The sequence below is a fragment of the Cryptotermes secundus genome, unplaced genomic scaffold (assembly GCF_002891405.2).
Source record: "Cryptotermes secundus unplaced genomic scaffold, Csec_1.0 scaffold2457, whole genome shotgun sequence".
NCBI lineage: Eukaryota > Metazoa > Arthropoda > Insecta > Blattodea > Kalotermitidae > Cryptotermes > Cryptotermes secundus.
The window spans coordinates 45,648-69,163 of record NW_019727139.1 but is presented as its reverse complement, the minus strand read 5'-3'; the positions used below and the strand labels follow the sequence as shown (position 1 = coordinate 69,163).

The window sequence follows — 23,516 nt, the reverse complement described above, 5'->3', positions numbered from 1 at the left end:
GTTTTATTAAAATTTAAGGATAGCAGGTTAGCTTCAAACCATTTGTTTATGGCTAAGAATTGTTTATTCATATTAATTTCCAAATTATGAGGGCTCGAATCGGATATTATGATACTAGTATCGTCAGCGAATAAAATAATCTTCGCATTATTTGTTATTACTTTGGGTAAGTCATTAATATACAATAAGAAAAATAAAGGACCTAATATAGAGCCTTGTGGGACACCATATTTGATGATCTCCCAATCAGAAAAGGTGGTATTATAGGTTGTCCTATTATTTAATACTACCTTTTGGTATCTATTGTTCAAATAAGACTTGATTAATTTTTTAAATACTCCATTTATCCCATAGTATCCCAGTTTATTTAAAAATATTTCGTGGTTAACACAGTCAAATGCTTTCTTCAGGTCACAGAAAATGCCCCCAATAGTTAATTTATTGTTCATGGCTACTAAAATTTCATTTAATAATTTAAAAGAGGCCCTATTTGTTGTAGAGTTTTTTCTAAATCCATATTGATCACTAGCAAGTATCTTATTTTGTATTAGATGCTGGTTAAGCCTTGAATATATTACCTTTTCAAATACCTTAGAGAAAGCCGGTAACAAAGATATTGGTCTATAGTTAGAGATGTTAAGTTTATCCCCACTTTTAAATACTGGTTTTACTATTGAAAATTTCAGTCTAGTTGGGTAAATTCCTGAAGAAAGAGATTTATTTACAATATATGTTAGCGGAGAACTAATAAATAGGGCACTAGCTTTCAATATTGCGACAGGTATCTCATCATAACCATGGGAGTATTTGGCTTTTAAGGATTTGATGATTCCTTCTATCTCATGGGTAGAGGCATGCTTAGGTCGAATATTTGACAGCGGACTCGTGAACATTGAGGACATATAATTTAAATAGTTATCATGCATAGGCTGCCCAGTTTTACTAATACTTATATTATCAATAATATCCTCAGCAACTGTTACAAAATAATCATTAAGATTTTTTGCCATGATTTGTTGGTCGGAAGTTATAATACCCTTAATATCAAGGGATTGAATGTCTACTTTATCTTCTTTATTCCCAATTTCAGTTTTGATTATGTTCCAAATAGTTTTTTATTTATTTTTAGAGTCTATAATCCTCCTGTCGTAGTGAAATTTTTAGCCGCTTTGATGACATTAGTTAGAATTTTACAGTATTGTTTGTAATGTTCTTTTAATTTAATATCATTACTAGTCCTACGCTGTAAATAAAGATTTCTTTTGTTTCTACATGAAATACGTATTCCTGTAGTTAACCATTCATGAACCTTTGGTTTATTATTTGAAATAAAATATTTCTTCTCAAGTACATAGCTTATATACATGGTTGAATTGAGACAAAAATGAAAAAGACGCATACAGAATAGAGATGGTTCAAACAAGAAAGAGGAATAAAAATATAAAATGGAGTAGTAAGATGAATGTACCAACTGTGTTAGGAATAAATTTAGGCTGTACAGTATACTAAGAATAAGCCCAGTGGCACTCTTCATAGGCTTTTTTGAACACATACAAGTATGTTGATAACCTGATAAACAAAATCCAGGTATAGTGCTTTTGATGTCACTTTAATTGAAACCCTACATTAAGCATAACTGGAAGGGTTATCTCTTCTGGGATATAATGTCATGAAGTCCACTGAAAGTCAATCGAAGTTCGAAGGAACATTTTCATTTCATTTATTCTTTAAATTCAATAAATCCTTTTTGACGAAGCCTAGGATGTTGAACAAGTCACAATGAATTCAAAACATACACAAGAACAGTTCTTAAAATAGAACTCAGTCACATATAGAACAATCGTAAAATGAAATTATACATAGGGATAATCAAAACACAAAAAGTGGAAATTGTCGCCTCCACGTTCAGGATTGAAGAATAAGTCAAGCAAGAAACAGAGAGCAAGCATATCCCTCTTTCTGTTTACTTATTCCTTAATCCTGAAGATGGAGGCTGCATGTTCCTCCAAAATGTCGGTTGGCTTTCAGTGGTCTACATGCCGTGTTATCCAAGAGGTTAGAATTTTTCATAAGCACCGCTGTGAGAACCTAAAATCCTAAAGCCCAAATTAAATTTTTCTTTCTTATTAAATGTTTAGCAAATGAACAGATGATTCCAGACAAGATAAGAGGCATGTTTCGGACAAATCTTGGAAATTAAAATTATACATAAAAAGTCCCAATCAGCAAGCTAATAGCATTTATTCAAGATGCAAGATTTCCAATGGGTTAGACTATAGAATGAACAGTTGTTCAGTGAGTAGCTGGTTGCCCGTCAATTTAAATTCTAATTTTATGATTATGGGAAGCATTATGTGGTAGTGGTAGGCCTCTTTTTATGCGTCTAAGTTTAACCTACAATTAAAGTTGCCTATCTTTTATTATTAAATATGAAACCGTTTTCTGGCATTTGATTATGAAATTTTTTTTTATCTTGAATGGTAGTACGTGGTCGACTATTTTCTTTTTTTAAATATGGCGCGTACAATATTTACAGTGCTGGGAACATACCAGACTTCAAATAATAAAAAATTGGTAGTAAGTGACAGATCTGATACATTGCATAAAGTCCATTGGATATTTATATTTTTAACAATGTTGAAACTTAAAAATCATTGGGCAGATGTCGATTTTCAGAATTCCCTGACGGACAACTGAAGGTCTTCTTTGGACTTCCACAAGGCTTTGGCTAAACTGTTCGCGCTCAATTTTACCCATGATTCATCATTTAAAATGTCTACCACATGTATTGTCTGAAGAAACCTATTGCGCACTTCTTAAATATTTCGTCATATTCTAAGTTTTTAAGGTGACAGGTCAACATAATCAGTCACGAAGCCAAAGTAACAAATAATTCGATCGTATAAATGAGTATTTTAAGAAATACCTTTTCCGATACCATGTTTGTAGATCACGGAAAAACGTCTGTTCTCACGTGCAAAGATTACGACGCAACCAAAACAAATTTAAAAGGAAAGCTGCAGTTTTGAGAGTGAAGAATGTAGAACGTGAGTTGTTTTTGCGTGGGTTTGATAGTTTCGCGGGTCATAGAGATGTGCGTTATGTCACCATTGTAACATTATCTAGGTTGAACTGACATTTATGGGGGAAATGTATGAAAGTGCCCTAATTTTAACTGTATTTTGTTGTCCATGTTTGTGTGACAGTGAAAGTAACCGTGTTTAGAAGTCAAGGTTATGTTAGTGTTTGGTATTTCAAATGTTTAGGAACTGAGTTCTTCCTTTCGTTTTTACAGATTATAAATGATGACCCACATTTGTGTATGGCGTCTACAATCAATGTACTCATGACATGTTTGATGATTCCAATTTATGTGAGTGACGGCACGTATAGGTAACAAGTATATTAATAACCAACTTAATTAATGGTTTTCCCTAATTACAGATTCGCGAAATCCCCTTTTTAATATTCAAGCACTTGAATTTGTTGAATTCGCATAAATAGTTGAAAGTTATGACCTTGAGAATGTTCCCATTGAACTGCACAGCTTATTTTCTACACTGAGTACAGAATTGTATAAATACAGGTAAAAATAATTGTTCTGGATAATTTACGATATATTTTAATCAATGTGTTTCTGTGCCACTATAAAATCTGAAAGTTTCTGTAACATGTAACAGTGAAAAGCAGTAGGCATCACTTTCTATAAGGAAATAATTGATGAAAGCCATTGACATTAATTCCATATGTATAGTGATTGCATATTTGTACCTGAAGGTTGAATATTACATGATGGGTTCATTACAGGGTGTGATGATTGTGAACAAAGTAATGCTGGGGAATGCAGCCATCATGGTGCACTGCATATTGTGTCCGACTCTCCTGTATTGAGTCGGGCACAACAGTCATTGCCCACAATCTTGGAATTCAGACACAGTGAGGACAAAACTCGAGGTAACAGTATGTGTTGGCAAATTAAGGAACACTGCTAGGATGAAGTGACATTTTGTTCTAGATGAAACCAATGGTGGCAACTGATTTGTGGTTCATGGTTGGTAAGCAAAGTGCTGAAAAATATGAGTAAGTTCCAGGTCATAAAGGCTGAACATTATGTATTGCTATTTATTATGTACTTACTAAACAGCCGTTTATCTTTGTCTGTGTTAGTCATTGCTATGATAACTTAAGATGAAAGCAGTACAACATAGTGTTAGTATAATTGCATTGAAATGTGAGTAGCTTACATCAAGGTTACTGAAATTAGCAACTTTGTAACTGCGTTAGATATGATAAGAGAATCTATGATGTGTGACCCCTCTCCCTCTTGGCTTTTATTTGTAAAATTGTATTACATGAAATTAACACTTAACTTTTCTACAATGTTAAACATGGTTGCAGAGAATTTGAAAATGTCACTCTCATGCACTGATGGTTATTGATGAACTGAGCAGTTTTTAAGTAGTCACAGAACTATTGCAGTCAGTAGTTAAGCAGCATCTCATATATGGTTGTAGGTTTGTAATTTCTGGAGTAATAAATTTTCATTTAGGTAATGCAGAATTTATATTCAGGATAGATAGAATGTAGAATAAATATTACTTAAATTATGAAGTGCACTGATTATTAAAAATAATCATTTGATAACAATTCCACGTGTTAAAATATAACCCCTTTCCTTGCCTAATGCAGTAGAACATCGAAATGACTTAAGACTGCACCTAAAACAATAAACTGTAGTAAATGAAATATAATTCAAATTAATTAGTCTCTGAGTCGTGTTATGCATTCAGTACAATTAAATGTTTTAGCGAATTATTAATGGGCCAATCTTTGTACTTTGCAGAAGTTCTCTGTATATGAATGGCATGTGCAGTAACACATTTCTGTTGTCCCCAAGACTGTACTGTAGTTTCTAGCATATATTTTTTCAGTAGTTAAATCGTACTTTATCAGCAATAGCTCTTACTTTATATGCTAGTATCACAGCTATCCAGCTGACTGGAATCTTTGACATCTGTAAAAATAAGTGGTGAGTTTGTCAGGAGTATTTGACTTTTCAGAATTCAAGCGACATAACTGAAAGGACTTTAGGTACAAAAATGTATGTTAATCTTTGTTTAAAAATGTTCCAGTGAAGAGTCGTACAGAAAACATAATAAACGGTTTATGTCCTAAAATTTAATATATGGATATGTTGAGAAATTCATTTAATAGGCATAAATGTTATGTTATCATAACTGAGATGAAAATAAAGGATACCATTAAAGTGGATCTACTGGACGTAGGTTGTGTAGGCCATGCATGAAGACACTGCACACATATTTATAACAGTATTTCAAGCTATTGGATGACCGCCTGGGCCTGGAATGGGGTGCACTCAGCCTTGTGAGGAGCTATTTCAAGGAAAGAGTGGGTCTGATCTAGAAATCCGAAAGTAACGGCCGTGGGGATTCATTGCGCTGACCACACGACACCATCTATCCGCACAAGTTGGCACTAAACTTTGCTGACAAGCGGCTTTTGCTCGGTCAGTATAGTTTGCTTGCGGACTAAAATCACGAAATTTTTTCAAGCCATTGGATGTTTTTATCACCAGACATGAAAACATTGAGATATTATAACATCAGAGAGGCATTTCTTCCATTAGTACTTGAAATTGTCATAAACATTCCTTATAGTTACATTATCATACCATCATACTTCTGCCTAATCCAGATAGAAATAACAAAGAAACATAACCGTGACCAATTTCATATAGTAAAGGGAACAGTTTCAAATATTATGCATGTGGCCCATTACATGAACTTCATTGCTAGGAATGTACAAAATAGCAATCCATCACATAGATTTCATACACATTGTATGTGCAGTTTATAAAATTGATGTAATTTAAGCATAGGGTTCAGTGGCATGCCTTTGTGTTAGCATTGTAATGCTTGGGGATTCTAGTTACTTGTCATAGGGGTTATAATCTGTGTAAATATATTATTTTATAATATTATATTTAAGCATCCTGTTACACTCTACACAATGTATGACACAAACTCCGTCCTAAGTGCAACAATTTATTGTAGTTCTTTTGTCTTCTTTTCTTCTACATTACATGTTTCGGCTGTAAATGGCCATCATCAGGAGCTACAATTTTCTTTAAATTTTAAACTACGTGCAGTGTAACAGCTACGCGAGAGTATACACCTGATGATGGTCATTTACGGCCGAAACATGTAGTGTAGAAGAAAAGAAGACAAAAGAACTACAATAAATTGTTGCACTTAGGACGGAGTTTGTGTCATTATTTTATACTTTACAAAGGGTTTTGTTTGTTACATATAGGTCTTGTGCTGTAGAGAATTTTGTAAGGTAGATTCCTAATGATGTGGTTATAGCAGTTGTTGGATTATTAATGGTGCTCTATCTATTTAGTATCATATGAGATGAGAAACATATGAATAATAATTTAGAAGGAATGTGAAGGGGGTAGCTGTGATCTGTTTGAAGTTACTGTTTTGGTGAAAGAAAAAAAGAGTTGACAGAGCAATATGCCACACTATGTTGCACAGCTGCCCAATGTCTGAGGTATGTTTAATATATACAACATTGGGAGCTGATGGAAAACCTTGGCCACCATAGGAGTAGCCTAGTTGAGATCTGAATATGAACCACCAAACAGAGCTGAATTTGTTCATTGTGAGTAAGTTTAGTTCTATCCTCTGGTTACAGATCTGACCAATTCAGTGATTCACATATGACCACTTATTATGTATTTAAGAGTTAATGAATGATGAATTTTTCCGGTTTTCCACGTTTTTTTCGTACTTCAGACATCTTATTCTTGTATCTATTGTCCAATAATTGTTGAAGTTTGCCAGGGCATGAAATTCAAGGATCATTATTCAAGGAGTATTGTGTATATGGGATGATTTTCTGTTTATGATGGCTAGTTTGGTAATATAAACACTGAATTTTGATAATGTTATAAGTTTCTTGTGCTGCAGGGTTGTCAGTGTTCAGCAAAGAATTCATCAAACGTCGAACACGATTTGGACCTCTTCAGGCTCCCAGAAAGAAGGGTCATGCTTATAGCAGTGCCAGTAACATAGCCGGAAGCGCAACGGCTGGGAGATTGGAATTTCGCCTTTTTAAAGGTGGTAGGGCGAGTGACAAAGGGCCAGTGGTCTGTTTAAACACGGCGCTAGGCAATGAAGATTACTGTAACTGGATGGTATTGGTGGCACCCGCCAGAGACCATCACCAGCAAAACCTTGTTGCATTCCAGTATAATGCCGCTATATACTTTGTTACAATCAAGGTAAGAGGGAACCTTTTTTTTTCATTATACAAAATAGAATGGGCCTTATTTATCCACTTACCAATAATATTTTTATAAAAGGCATACCTCGTGTTAAGGAGCATTTGTAGAGTACTTTATGATGAGAACAAAAGAAAGTTATAAGCAGAAAACTGAAGGGAGATGGAACAGTCAGTGGGTGGCTATTGGATTTCATGGATTATGATGTTCAGGATGTGTAACAAATCAGTGTACTGTATATCACATTTAGAAAACACCTGGATGTTAGTTACATAATGTTGCTGTTGGCATTGAGACTATATATTGTCACCTGATAGGAAGATTAATTAACATGGACAGTTGGTGTGGGCAACCAAAGTATTGAGAAAAAACCCAACCCAGTACCACTGTGTCCAGATGCCACAAATCCGACACACTTGACCTGGGACTGAACCCATGCTCCTGTGGTAGGAAACCAGGGACTACCTGTCTGAGCTGTGGCACAGCCATACCTAAAATGCAGTACACTTAATGACACATTCTGTTTCAAACAAAGCAAAGTAAATATATCACTGATTTAACTCTTTTGTTCCATTTTCCGAAATTGCTGATTTACCAGTGCTTTGTTCAGACTGCCATATCTGACAAAGATCAGGTACTATCACACACTGACAAAACAAAATATTTTGCTTTCAGAATGCCCTTTGAGTATATAGTGTTTTCGTCTGTAATTAGGTAAAAGTAAAGTAAGTAAAGCTATCCCTGTACCAGGCCGTGAAGGCCCGTAGGGTTCTGAGACGCTGAGGGTCCCACATTATCTAGACAGTTGGCTCAAAGGTGGCAGTAAGGTTGTCAGCCTTACACGCCAGCCGCGCTTTACTCCCCAGGAAAATTATTTAATTAATTCCTGGTACTCATTTCTGTTAGAGGCTGAGTAAACCCCAGGGCCTAGTGCAGCTGGAAGGATTAGGTCAACTGAAGAAGATCCAATGCATGTATTTAAAATTTGTGATTCGTTGGACATGTAGATTGCTGCTGCCTTCATTACTGTGAAATATGCAGCTAGTAATGTGCTGAGAAATGGCTGAGCTGGCAAGTAAGCCAGCACTAAATTTACTGGATGTGGTATTGTTAAAAGTTTATAAAGAATAGATGAAGTAAAAAGTACTAATTTCCTTTGGCTCGTTATTGATAGCAGTCTGATTTTTTAGGCATGTATTGTCAACATTTTCACTAACATTATTCCAGTGCGTAATTCAGATACAATCTAATGTAACTGAATTAGAGGACACTATAGGTTACCTTGACTCATTTTGTTTATATTGATTTACCGAATTGTTGCACATAGCCATTGAAACACACTCGGTGACAGTTGCAGACAAGCAGTGCAGAGAGGAGGGATGACCTGTATAGTCAACCAATGACTCTTTGCTGCTGCTTGTACCACTCACCATAAAGTAGTTTCATTTTTTGTCCACAGGCAAATCATACAGTGGTTGACTTGTAGTGATACTGCAATCTTCAAACAATATTACCCCATGTCATAATAAATTGAAAATTTTCGTAATATGTTACCAGTCAGAAGTGAAATATGTTGATTTTTACTTAGGTAGAATTAAGGCAGCATTGCTTATACATTGTAAGTGTTCATGAATTTACAGCCATATTCATTCATAATTAAAACAAAAACTGAAAGCATGCTCATGTGAGCATGAATTAGTTCATTGGCTTGTACTGATAGCACTCAGCTTCAGTGATTCTAGACTTGTTTTGCAACTAAATGTTGGTGCTAGGCTGAAGGTAGGCTGTTATTGTCTGGTAGTTTGGAAGTGGCAGAAGCCTTCAGCAGTGTAGGAAGGCAGGCGGTTCAGTCAACTTTGAGGCAAAATATTTTCAGAATCTTCCTAATAACAGTTGTAAGGATTCTCATATAAAATGGACCTATTCAGAGTCTAAATAAGAAAGTCACCCAATGTCATGTATATTGGTCATGTCAAGATTGTTCTTTATTTTGTTTGCAGGACATTGCACCTGGGGAAGAGCTAAGAGTGTGGTATGCCAAGGAATATGCTGCCATTATGGGGACTAGGCCTTTGGCAAAACCATCTGGTAATTTAGGCTGCTTGAACTTATTTTGAATTCTGAAAAGAACAGTAATTACTTGTAAATCAGTTGCTGGTATCACATCAAAACCAATTTGAAGACATTTTTACCCATAATCAGAAGAGGAGTGTAAACCTGAAATACTGATATTAGAAAATTGCAAGAGAAAAGTGTGATGTTGCATATAGAATTGGCAGTGGAAAGATTAAAGAAAATCTTGGCTGAAACAACAAATAAAATTTCCAGTTTTCATTACTCTTGCTGCGTATGTCCATTATTTAAAATCTTGTCCTTATGAATTACCAAACATATAATTGATCTGTTCTTTTTTCAGATGAGCCTTCTATATTGGAAGAAGAGAATCCACCAACTGTCCGACAGTTGCGTCCAAGGGTTTGCCCTCTTTGTCAGCAGCAGCGCTCATGTTGTACCTGTCCATCTCCTTTGCTACGTGGAAGACAGGCTGCTAGACCATCAAGAAGTGTCCCTGGTACACCAAGGCAGCAGGAAGGGAGAACGAGGAAAGCAGGCAAGGAAGTTTCAAAATACCACCATGAGATAGCACTATGCACCACGTCTGGGATCGAAGCTGCAAGTAGTTCAGAGACTCAGTCATCCTCAGTTTCACCGTCAGCAAGTGGTGGTAGTGCAGTTTCTTGCACAGCAAGTAAACCAGCAAGTACTGATGTTTCAGTGGAAACCCTTACAATTCCAGAGTCTTCTAAAAGTTTAATGACTCATCTTCCGCATGATTCAAGTTATGTGCAGGATGCCCAAACCATGGGAGGGACAGGTTCAGGATCTCCAAGAAGTAATGTCCCCGTAATGTTTGAAAGTATTTTGGAACCCATGTTGCATCATGTAACTAGTGTCACATCCAGCAGAACTGGCACCAGTGTTTCTGAAAGCATTTCTCGTGCACTTCCTGAAAGTGTTCTGAGTTCTGGCGTGCGCAGTGTTGCATCTCGGAAACAGTATAGTTCACAGTCCAGCCCATTGGTTGAAGCATTATGTACCAGTGAAAGGGGAAATACCCCAGCTACTTATACAAGACACATAGTTGAGCCTTCATTAAGTGCAGGAAGAGCCATTTCCAATGAGCAGCTGTCTCCGCCACTTTATTCAGATGTTCACATACTTAAATCACAATTTAGTGATGATAGTGCCTTAGTAAGTACCGGTGAATTTCATTATGCAACAGAAAAAGCGGACAAGAGGAATATAGATATTTCCTCAGTCAGTGCAGTGGGGAGTTCGTCAACCTTATCAAGTACAACTTTGCATATAATTGGTGATGATGTTCCCAAACCCAAAAGAAGGCCTACTTTGGAGACCTTGACAACACCATCCTCTAGCAGGAATGCATTTATGTTACTACGCAGTAGTTTGAGACCAAGGACTTTACGACTCAGTTTGAGAAATAAAATGGAATCAAGTTCTGTTGAAGGTGATCAAAAATTAGACCAGGCAGGGAAGAGATTTCATGAACAAGAAGCAAAACAAAGTGAAGATAAGAGAACCAAAACAAAGAAAGATGTAAAAAATGATGAGAATATTCAGCGGCAGAAAGAGAGAGGTATGAGTGAATCTAGTCAGGAAAAGCAGATTGAAGGAAGCAGTGGTAGTCAGAGTAACAGTGGAGATTTTGCAGTGGAAAATGAGTCTGCATCACAAGGAAAACTTGTAGCTGTTGTTAGGAAGCAGAGTTATGCTTGTCCAGTTCGTCTGACAATGTTTAGAAATCTGATGAAATTAAGCCAGCATGTGGAATCTCATTCTGGTGTAACTGGATCTAGTTTAGCAGTATCAGGCAGTTTGTCGCCAAATCCTGGTGGTGGTAATGGTAGGAAGAAAGGAAGCCACATATGTCATATTTGCTCCAAAGCATTCATTAGTCTAGGAAAGCTAAGTCAACACATAGAATTTCATATAGGCTCCAGTTCCAGCCTTGAGGAATTGGAGATGTCATCTGTTATTACAGGCATCAGAGGAGGCGGAGGAAAGAGGAGAAGTGGCCATACATGCCGTGTGTGTTCAAAAGTGTTTGTGAGCCCAGGCCGATTAAGTAATCACATGTATACTGCCCATCCAGGGTTGAGTAGTTCTGGTTCTAATGTGGGAGAATTGGCAACACCAGGTGTGTCTGCTGTTGCAAGTGTGAGTGGAGTGAAGAAAAAAGGAAACCATATATGCCCAATTTGCTCTAAAGTGTTCGGTAGTCCTGGGAAGCTAAGTCAGCACATGTATTCACATACAGGTGAGCGTCCATTTGCGTGTTCTGAATGCAACAAAGCGTTTTCATCAAAGTTCAAACTAGTACGCCATGCATTGATCCACTCTTCAGATTCTGAACGTCGGTATCGCTGTAATGCTTGTGATCGCAGCTTCCATCGCAAGGATCACCTCCAGAATCATGCGAAGGTGAGTTGAAGTGAGAGCCTTTAAGACTGTGTATCATACTTGATCAGTGTAATGACAATAAAATGAACATAGACTTAAAAATGATTTCAAAGTTGCAAAATATTTTTCAGTCCATGTACAAGTATGTGGTATTTAATTCTTTCATAAGGGACTGATGAACAGAGAACACCAAAAGTACTGGAAGTCCATACCTCATCAAAAACATACGAAGAACATCCTCTGGGAACCCTCTTCTAGCAGAACTAGGGAACTTAACCTAATTAGTAACCAGTTGGGATAGTAGAGGTACTTAAGGTCACTGTCACTTGAAAGGACACCTATTCAAACTGTCAGTAGGAAATAGTCAATGTGTGAAAGGTGCCATGACAGATAAAACAGCCTTACATGTCCTGTATGACTGAGGTTATAGCTGAATTAAGATTTTATCACTTGGGACGCCATTTCTTGCAGCAAGGTGAGTGTTAAAACTCCAATAAGCAAAGTATCGCATTACATTTACAATTTGGGACTGCTAGATTGCTGATCTTACAAATGGGATGCACAGGAGATTATAGATAGTTATGTTTGCAAAAGTCATGTAATTCTTCAAAATGAAGTTATGGTTAATTGAAATGTGACTGATAATTATAAATTATTTCCTTTTAACCACTTGCGTGGGAAGTTTTATGTGCAGTGGTTTAATCTGCCCTGAGTAGTTTTTTCTTCAGCAATATAACTCTAAATAGTTTAGTGGGAACTAGTATTATATTGTATTTGCATCATAGTGCTGAGATTTTGATAGAAAAATGCTTCAAACTATTACTCACCATACTGCAAAAACTTGAAGAAAACCAGTCACAACTTTCCACCTGAGCACATGCAATGGAGAAAAGTTGCATAGATGGCAGGTGCCATGCTGTGTGTCTTGCATGGAGCAGTCATTTAGACAGCAAAATTCCAGCTGTTATGATGGTAGAAGTTCCACCTTTCTAGCACGTTGTGCATGGGAGCTATACAGATTGAAATTATAGTTTTGATTTCAGAAATTCACGTACTCTGACATCAGCAGAAAGAGTTGTTGATTGAGTGACCAAAAATGTGGAAATTAAAAGAACAGAAATAATGAGAAATACATTTCATAACAGACACACGGTTGCTTTCATTTTAGTTATTCAGTCCAGAGCTATGCTGATTTAAACTGTACTGGTAAAGAGACAGCCTTTGGTTTTCATGTTTACGCATTCCTTCCAAAGGTAGGCTGGAAATCCTTTAAAAATTTAAAAGCATAGATGCATATAACAAGGAAATATGGATTTATGTTGCCTTCTCCTTGCCCATTTCTAAACTATGAAAATATTATGAGATTGTGACATGATGCCTGAAAGCCGGAAGTATGCAGTCAGAAAAGCACAACAGAGATGTCTGTTGCTAGACAACAGCTAGGCCAGCATTGTTCCCGCAGAAACGAATTACCATGGCAACTGATACATAGAATAACAGGAACTGTGAGACATGGTGCCCTGTCTGCGGTCCGCACCAAGTTATGAAAGGACACATAAGGAGTGAGTCATACTGAGTAGTAGAAGGCTACAGACTAGAGACCAGTCTGAGAACCAGAGGAAGTACAGTGAGAGATTCATTATCAAGGAGTTCAATGTGTGAACTGTTATAATCAAGTATAATTGTAATAGACATGTCCAATAAATCCAATCATCAAATCTAGAACCCACAATCATTTGTCATGCAGTCTCTTATACATGACAATTTGGTGTCAGAAAGTGGTTACAACTTTAAATTCATGACATTTTGCTGTCAGAATTGGTTGGATTTGATCGATTGGATCGTAATGGATTGATCAATTAGTGGAGTGAAGATTGAATTGTGTAGTTACACTACCACACCATGGAACAATAACAAGCACTGGAAATGGTGGCCATTATGGAGGCTGCGAGAAGGACCAACCCAGAAAAGGCAGAAGCCTACCGTGCAAAGATGGAACAAATGTCCAGAAATCAATGCCTGCCGAGGTATGGGTGAGTCTTTCATCTGATTGAATACTAGGAGAACACTGCAGTGTGCATTAAGAGAAGGTCAGTGTCCATCATGTACATTCGTTTACCTTTCTGTTGTGTGTTTTGATTGACTGGGTAGACTCAGTAGATACATTGCTTATGTACTTCTAGGGAAAAGGCATTCATAATTGGTGTCATGATACTTATTTGATTTGAAATCTGTTTAGTGCTCTTGTAATGGTATCTTATTACTTGCTCTGTTCGGGAAATGGCAGCCATTCATTTCTTGTATGGCCATGCCAGTGGAAGCTCTCATGAAGCATGTCACCTCTATGCAGAACATTATCTACAGTGCAGAATCCCATCCCATGAATTATTCACCAAACTTCACCAGTAACTGAGTGAATCTGGGACCTTTGCTTCACAGGAATTGGATCACGGAAGGTCTTGATCAGTTCAAACACAGGATGTGAAAGTTCACATATTGAGAAGAGTGGAAGAAGATTCTAGAACCAGTGTGCAAAGAATTGAAGCTGCTGAAGGTATCAGTGTTCCACTTGTCTGGATAATTCTTCATGAGCAGTACTTTACCCATAACACATCCAGCAAGTGCATGCCCCCACTCTTGACCATTGTGCAAGGGTGGTGTTTTACAAATGGCTTCTCGCAAAATGTACTGTAAACACACAGTTTGCAGCTAATAGTCTGTTAACTAATGAGGCGGGGTTTGCAAGAAACAGTATTATGAACTTTCTTTAATACCCATGTCTGGGTGGATGACAATCTCCACACCACCGTGGCATCAAGGCATCAACATCAATTTACCACCATTAACTGGGTGGGCAGCTGATCTTACCTAGCAGACTAATAGGAGCAGAATGCCATTGTTTTTCTGTGAATGATTTACCAGTACAGCTGGAATATGTGCGCCATCATCAAGAACACATGTGGTTCATGTATGATGGGGCACTGCCTCATTTTCTCAGCATTGTGAGATAGCATCTGAACCAGACTTTTGGTGAGCATTGGATAGGATGCAGATGCCTAGACAGCTGGCCTGCATGATCCTCTGACCTTTATCCTCTGGAATTTTTCTGTGGGGACACCTGAAGACTGTGGCATATTCAGCACCGATTAATGACTTAGAAATATTAGAGGAATGAGTATAGAATGCCTGTCAGGAGATCCAAGGAGTATGCACCTCTGTGTAATGAAGAGCTGAAAGTTCTGTTGAAATGCATGGGAACCACACAGAGCATCTGTAGAAATCACACGAACATCACGCATACCTCAGTAGGCACTGGCTTGTGGACATAAGTTGACTGGGAATTTTTGCTCATTTAAGGAAGTACTATATCCCGTTAAAGCCTGTAACCCTTTTTTAACATTCTGTATATCTTTCAAATTCATGATGACCAACCTTTAAAAGGGAGGGGGACTCATTTTAGGCTAATATGATGCTGATTCCTTTTGACATGACCCTGTTGCACAAACCTAAAATAGCTATCAGCAAATTCTTTGAGAATGATAAATTAACTTTGAACTTGAGACTTTTTATCTCAATTCTATCTTGAAAATTCTAGACTGCACATGTCTGTACTGTAGTGTTAACATCTGAGAGCTTCCTGAAAACTGTTATCTGATCACTTGTGAGAGGCAGATACTACTCATGTCAACTTGAGTTGACTCCTTAAGCCAAGAACCTGTACATATTACAGTTTTTCTTCATCATCACCCCAGTAAATCATCGAACTGCTACCATGAAGTGAGTGAGCTTATGCATTATATGCTGTCCGACTGTAGTCCCTGTCGCATGTTACTAAGACATTTAGTCATCCTCATTATTCTTGTCTTGAAATGACAGTTTCAAGGTACATATTGGAACAAGTTTCATATACAGTTCTTATATGAAAAATGAGTTTGCTCTAAGTATAAGATCCAGGATGTTATGAAGACAGTGTTGGTACTGAACAAAAAAGAGTGAGTCAAAAATCTGAGTGCGCTCTGAGGAGAAATTGGATGAACTCATTGCTGTGCTTGTATATTATTCCTAGAAATCCCTCAGGTGCTGTATGAAGGAGATCTGGTTTCCAAATTGTCAGCATGAACTGTGTCAGAAATTAAAACAATATGAGACAGGATAGTAAGGTAGCCATAATGCTTAAGCACACTTTGTGTTGGCTATTAATTGATTTATTGGGGCATTACCGAAGAGAAATTTAATTTATCAGGTTTCCTCTCAGTCAGAATCTCCATGGCCTGAATTAACATCAGTAGCCTCAGGCTCTGCTACCTTAATTGTTGAATGATTCTAGGTAGCTCTCAGATAACTGCAGTGCAGTTTCACATAGAACATTTTTTTTCCCCCTGATACCATCATTTGGGGGGCACATGGTAGCGTAGTTGGTTGAGGCACTAATGCTACATGCCGGAAGGTCACAGGTTCAAGTCCCAATGAGGTCATTGGATTTTTTTCAGTTCACCTAATCCTTCCAGCTGCACTATGGCCCTGGGGTCACCTCAGCCTCTAACAGGAATGAGTACCAGGAATTAATTAAATAATTTTCCTAGGAAGTAAAGCACAGCCGGCGCGTAAGGCTGACAACCTTACCGCCATCTTTGAGCCGATTGTCTAGATAATGTGGGACCCTCAATGTCTCACAACCCTATGGGTCTTCATGGTATGGTACAGGGATAGCTTTACTTTTACTTTTTTACTTGTTTTGTACCTTCATTTGTGGTACCTCTGAGCTTCCATATTGCATGGTGGGGGCCTAAGTATTCTCAGCAGTTACAGAGTAGTTAATTTGTCGGAGCTGAGGGATGGGGAGGATGTATGGGAAGATCCACACTGGATGTAGCTGATTTCAAAGCCAAGACTTTTGCTTTCTTTGTTAAAGCAAGGAACACATTCATACATGAAATTCTGGAAGATGGCAAAAAAACTGCAAGTAAATTACAGAAAATATCTGTATGTCATTCCAGCTTTGGTATGCAACTGATTTTGTGTTGTCACCCAGCCATACCAAGTTTAAAGGGAGCATGATGGTTGCTTTGCAGTATTTACTAATATTACAGGCCAAGTTACAAGATTGTTGTGGAAGCATATACTCATTTAATTCTTGCACTTCACGACACAGTGTAATGCTTCAGATTATTCCAAAAATAATCTTAATTTGGGTACAGTCTTACCTTTTTGCCCATTGAAAGCTAACTCTGTGAGTCATATGTGACCACAGCATGGCACATAATCAGATCAAAGGTACGTGCTTAAGATATAGAGGGTAGCTGCAAATATGCTGATTAATCATACATTTCATTCTAAAAAGCTGAAGCTAAGAGGGGTTTTGAGGACATAGACATGATAGGATAGTATTAAATTGATCTTAAAGAAATAGGATGTAAGGTTGTGGGTTGTATTCATGTGGCTTAAGAAAGGGTTTTGTGGACATGGTAATGAATCTTCAGGTTTCATCAAAGAAGAAGAATTGACTGATTGAGCAAGTACTAGCTTTGCAAGAAGGACTTTGTCTGACGGAGTTAGTTAATTGAAACAGATTATATTAAAGTACTGAAAGGCATTTGCTGTTAACTTAGAAGAATGGTTAAAATGTAATTTATATTTTACTTTGTAATGCTGTGAAGTTTTTTTCTTGTAGATAAAGTTATTACGAGTACCAAAGAGGTAAAGAAAGTGCATGCAGTAAAAAATTTAAAGAAGATGAACTAGAAACATGATAAGTGTATATGGTTGCAATTTCCATAGGGTATTTACATTTGGAAATAAGAAATGAAATTGTTGCCTACAGTGATTAATGAACGTAATTAATACTTTTGTTGAAATAATTTTAATGCCATTATTGCATACATTTGAGGAATGAAAATAACTTGTGCTTCTATTTAAATCATTTTCTTCTCATGCACAAAACAATGGAGACATCAGATCCCAGTGGAAGCACTTTATATTTTATCACATTCAGATGATTGGTGTTTAAGTATATGTTTACAGGTTTCAGATTGCAGCTCTGAGGGATACCTAGGTATAGTTGGGAGAATGATAAGAAAATGAGTTTGATTGACTGGATCAAAATATGGTCCAATTTGGGGTTTTTTTGGAGACTGATGAGTGGACAGAGACCATAATATCACTTCCTGACCAGTTTCATAACTAACAATGTTCAGAAATTTCCCTGTACTCTAGAGTTTGTATAATAGGGGCTGACTGGTATAGAATTTTAAAAAGCAAGTCCTGTGAATATTCTTTTAAACAGTTTGTCATCCTTATCAAATATGGAACACACCAAAGTGTCAAAGAACAATGTAATCTAAATAAAGTGTCAAATTGCATACAAGTTGAAAAACAGTAAAGATGTACACAGTGAAACCCCCATGTTAGGTGTCTTTTGAGATCAGTGGATTTGAACAGGGAACTGAGGAAAATCTTAAATGGAGGTAATTTAACACTGAGATTGTTGACTTGGGTTCATTGAAACTGAATGTTAAGTGAGGGAAGCACTTAAATCAACGACCATTAAATGGGGTTCAATTAAATGTGTGTATATATATATACACATACATATATGTTTTCAAACATTTGTAGGTTCATAGTGTGGTCCGTGCACGATGGCGCTGTGATCGTTGTGGCAGAGAATATGGCTCGCCACTTAGTCATCGACGCCATGTGGCATTACATGCTGCCCAAGATGATGGCGCATTAGACTGTGGTGTTTGTGGTCGACACTTCAGTACAACCCCAGATATCCTTCACCATCTCAAGGTATTGTTAATTTCCCCAAGAATTGTTTGAAATATTACTGAAATGATGTATGTAAAACTATGAACTTTATGTGTCCTATAGGCAGAAAAGACAGTAAAGATCTCCAAATAACATAAAACAGGAATTCCCCATGTTTCTGTAGCAGCTGTCATTAAAATATTGAGACTGGAATCTGTGATCTGTAAGATCATAAACATTTTTCCGTCAGTCTGGAAACTACTTCTAATCATGGCATATTTTGTGTGTGCGTGTGTGCGCACGTGCGTGCGTGCGTCATAGCTCAGGCTGTTAATTGCTGACTTCTCATCATAGTGGTCTAGTGGCCTAGCTTCAGTTTCGATGTAATCTGTGTAGGATATGTGATGGACAGAACAGTAATAGGGCAGGTTTTCCTCGGAGCACTTTGGTTTTTCCTTGCAAGTGATTGGCCTGTCGTACTCATCAGGGGCTGGTACTTCAGGTCCATTTGAGACCACAGTATAATTCAGGGGCGTAGGGTACATGGATGTGGTGGAAGCATTGCTTCCCTATAGAAAAGCAACCAAGAACATTTCTGGCAATTTTTCAATTTCAAAAAAATATTTCATACTTCAAAATATTAATTAATCTGAGAACATATATTACATATAATGAGAATATTGCAAGTTTTAATGTGTTACATAGACAATTTATCAGGATAGATCAGTTATTTTCTTCCAAAATGCAGGGAAATTTAAACTGCAACACCCGCGGAAGCAGCAGGTCTTTCGCTTCCACCCTCCCCTGGGTTAACTGGCTGACTCAATGTCAGTGTTGTGTGTAAGTGAGCTATGCGCTATGGTATGCTACCAGCTTCGTGCTTCCAGCAATGTTGTCAGATGTAAGGCACAGTTTGCAGTAGAATAATCTGTGACCTTGCAGTTAAGCGTGCTTACTAGAAATTCGCAGAACCAGGATAGGTTGTCATCACTGGCTTTGATGAACATTGAAAAGTCCTTCCTAAACAAACTGCAGTCCAAACCCATTTTTCTAGATGAGGTTATTGATCTGTTTGCCAAGAAAAACAGAAGAATCGAGCTGAATTATAAACAATAAAGTAAGCATTAATTATATTCCAGGTTCACAGCCCTCTCATTTGATGGCTATAAAATTGTGTTGATAATTATGTGTTATTTTAATATATTACCTTAAATTTAGAATACATATTAAACTATTAGCTGTTTTCTTTTAAATAGAAGATAGAAACTATAGGATATATAGAAAAAATTTATATACACGTATATAAAGTTGCTTCCCTGCTTTCGGTAGTCATGCTACGCCACTGGTATAATTGTACTTGTATCACACCATACCTACAGCTGAACAAGAAGCTAACAACAGTTTTTCTTTTTATGTATGAATACCATGCATGCTGTTTGGAACAGAATCTCATTTGCATCGAAGTTGTGTCATGAATTATCAGCAAGAGTGTGGGTTCTTTTCTCATTTAGTGGCAGGCAATGTTTCTTCACCTGTGCATAAATTTAAGTATGTCAGAAATGAAAATGTTCAGATGTTTTTAGCTCAAAGAGCATAAAATATAACCATTTGCTTTTCAAATATGATTTTAAATTTTACATATTAAAGCGCGGTTGGTATGGCAACTGGATACTGACTAGACAACCGAGGGGTCGGAGTTCATGTCCCAGTGGGGTCAAGAATTTTCAGTTCTCCATGTCATGCAGACCAGCTCTGGGGTCCACCCAACCTCATATCCAATAGGTACTGGGGGCTCTTTCCCCAGGAGTAAAGCGGCCTATACCTTTAACCATACATGTTAAGGTTTAAAAAAATTTTGGCATACCTTTGAGTTCTGATAATAAAGTACTGAGACTAGATATGCAAAATAAGAAAACTAAAATGCTGTAATAGTGCTTATGAGGATAGGAGCTTTATTGTAATCTGCTTGTCGCACCACTCCCACCAATGCCTCATACAGCTTTCAGACTCTGTCCAAAAGTTGCTCTATTGCACTGTATTCTCTTGTGTCTTGATCATCAAATCTTTTACTTTCAAGATTTCTAGTTAGGGAATGAGAAAGTGTCACAGGAAGCAGGATGCTGTCTCACTTGTGGAATATTGTGTTTAGCTAAAACTCACTGTTTAAGTTGGGCTGAGTTGGGAGATGCATTGTCGCGCTGAATTATCTGCTCGTCAGGTTTCCAATTTGACAGGTATTCAAAATGCACTGTATCATGGAGGCATCTTGACTCTTGTAAATATAAATGTTGGGAACATACTCATGAGGCACAATGCCTTTATAATTTAATGAAGCAGTTAACGTTACCTTGGTTTTGCTTTGCATTTTTTGCGTGTCTCTTGATTATGGTGAAGAAAGGGATTTCTGTCGAATAATTACTGCATAGTTTCATGTTACAGCTCTAGACCCATGATTCCTCACCTCTTATGCTGTTTTCTTTTAAGAAGTTATATTGTTTTCTGCACATTATGCAATCAGAAGTCACAGACTGAATTTTTTGGCACCTGTGGTGGCATTTTTAGAATGAACTCGGGTAAGACATTTCTCATTTGCAAATCATTAAGTAACATGGCCTGACATGAGCTATGAAAAAGTCCTATCTCTATATGATTATAAGCTTTCATAATGCCTGTGCTGTGAAGTCTTCTTAGGTAATCATCTATGTTGGTATGGAGTTAATATCCATTTTGTAGACCATCTTGTATCCATCATCAGGGATTAATATGTTGAGTGCCAATGCTGCACATCCTGTTTAGACTCAGTGAATATGCTCTTGTCCTTCCAGCACATTCCACCAGGGGATTAGCGAATTACGTTCAGTGGTGTCATGTCCCATTGTGGACTGCTGGGCAAACAGTAAGGGAAGCCAGGCAGTCAGTCATCACAGTCCATATTGCTTGTCATTGGTCCTTCCTTGGGATATTTTCTGACAGCTCTCCCTTGTATAGTCATGGTTATGGTAAGGTGCCATGAAAGGCTTGGAGGAAATTCTGTATGCCTGTTGAAGTTATTAGTGTGTAGCCTGATCTCTGTGCCCTCCTTCACTGTGGTCAGATGGATGGGGCCATCATCGTGCTATAGCTCAAGCGGTTAGTCGCTGGCTTCCCACCACCGCAGCCCGGGTTCGATCCCGGGTCTGGTCAAGTGGGATTTGTGGTGGACAAAGTGGCGCTGCAAATCTTCATTCCACCAAATTCTCCATCATCATAATCACCCAGGGCAGGTACAATAGGCCAATCAGTGACCACCACGCCGAGTGGACCCAGTTGGATTCCACCCCCAACTAAGCAGATTTGTAATGTTCTCTCAACACTTACCTGATGAGCCCAGATCCTGTGTGGTCATAAGAGCTGAGATGAAGAACTCCTGGATCTCAGGAGGACTTTCATATGGAATGGATGCAGTACAGTAGACATGCACCAGACTGTGAACTCTGGATCGAAGTCACTTTCACAGCAGGAGAAGCGTACTGGGATGGGTGCTGTACCCTGTATGCAGACCACCTGGAACAGAATCAGTAGGGTTCTAGCAAGCTTCGGCATCAAAACTGTGTATGTTCTAACTGAAAAGAGTGCTCATTTCTTGAAAGGTGACCTTGGCTTCATGCACTTTATTCCATGTGAATGAAGCAAGGTGTATGTTGGACAGATGGGCTTCACCATCAGAATGACATATAATAATCATATGTAATGCATGAATCAGCAGCAGCAGATTACAGTATCAAAACAGAGCCATCAGATAAATTTAAGACATCATGGTACTGGCCAGAACAGCAGGGTGTATTCTTACTATATACTCTTCCAGACAAAACAATGCAGGCAGGAAAGTAATCTAAAAATCCTAATAAAGAACAGGGAAATATCAAATGTAAAAAGCACAAATTTCCTGGGGGTAGTAATAGATAGTACCTTGAGCTGGGAATTACATATTGAAAGAACCTGCAGTAGAATTAGCCGTATCCTGTTCATAATTAACAGGCTATCTAAAATACTCAATTTAAATGAAAGAAGAATGCTGTATTATGGTTTGATCTATCCTCATATGTCTTATGGAATAATAGTATGGGGACATAGTGCTAAGACCCTCACTAGAAGAATTTTTGTACTCCTAAAAAAGGGCAGTAAGATACATTGCAGGGCTAAAACATCTTGAATCGTGCAGGGATAGCTCTAGGAATCTAACGATATTAACAGTATACTCACTATATATACAAGAAACAATTCTATATGTAAAAAAAAAGTGTAACTGCACAGTGAATGAACAAATACATACATGTAACACAAGAAATAATAAAGACTATCATATATATGGACACAACTTAGAACTTTATAATAGTAATCCTTCAGTAGCTGGCTGTATCTTTTACAACAAATTGCCTAACAACATAAAAGAAATAGAAAACAAGAATCAGTTCACAAGGGAATTGAAGAAGTTACTTATTCAGAGGTGCTATTACTCAATGGAGGACTATTTGAACGATGAATTCTCGAATATTGGCTACTGATATAAGCAGAAGTATATAGTATATAATGTATAAAATGTTGTATATCTTATATAATTTTTAGTATAAAGATTGTTATAATTTAATGATGTATATTAGCTGAAAGACTTGTCCAATATCATTGTATCATGATCTGCAGGATTAACGAATGAATGAATGAATGAATGAATGGGCTTCTTAATGAAGAAGGCTATTAAGATTTGGCTGCACTATGATAACTTCAACAATGATATGAGGTTCCCCCTAAGCCATACATCAAAAACATCATAAAGAAGGACCAGTGACAAACAGAATGGATTGTGTATGACACAAACTCCGTCCTAAGTACAACAATTTATTGTAGTTCTTTTGTCTTCTTTTCTTCTACACTACATGTTTCGGCTGTAAATGGCCATTATCATATGTATCTCTCTCATGTAGCTGTTACACTGCACATA

General features: G+C 37.5%; 1 protein-coding gene across 1 annotated transcript in view; it reads left to right on the top strand.

The window, feature by feature from the left end:
- Positions 1-2,772: 2,772 nt before the first annotated feature.
- LOC111864563 (PR domain zinc finger protein 10) overlaps positions 2,773-23,516 on the top strand; it is a 44,939-nt gene continuing 24,195 nt past the window's right edge. The window contains exons 1-7 of the mRNA XM_023851913.2: positions 2,773-3,047; positions 3,296-3,373; positions 3,808-3,954; positions 6,996-7,309; positions 9,310-9,397; positions 9,726-11,812; positions 18,404-18,580. Of these exons, the coding sequence (XP_023707681.1) occupies positions 3,352-3,373; positions 3,808-3,954; positions 6,996-7,309; positions 9,310-9,397; positions 9,726-11,812; positions 18,404-18,580 (2,835 nt within the window). The 5' untranslated portion in view covers positions 2,773-3,047; positions 3,296-3,351. The remainder of the gene's footprint in view (positions 3,048-3,295; positions 3,374-3,807; positions 3,955-6,995; positions 7,310-9,309; positions 9,398-9,725; positions 11,813-18,403; positions 18,581-23,516) is intronic.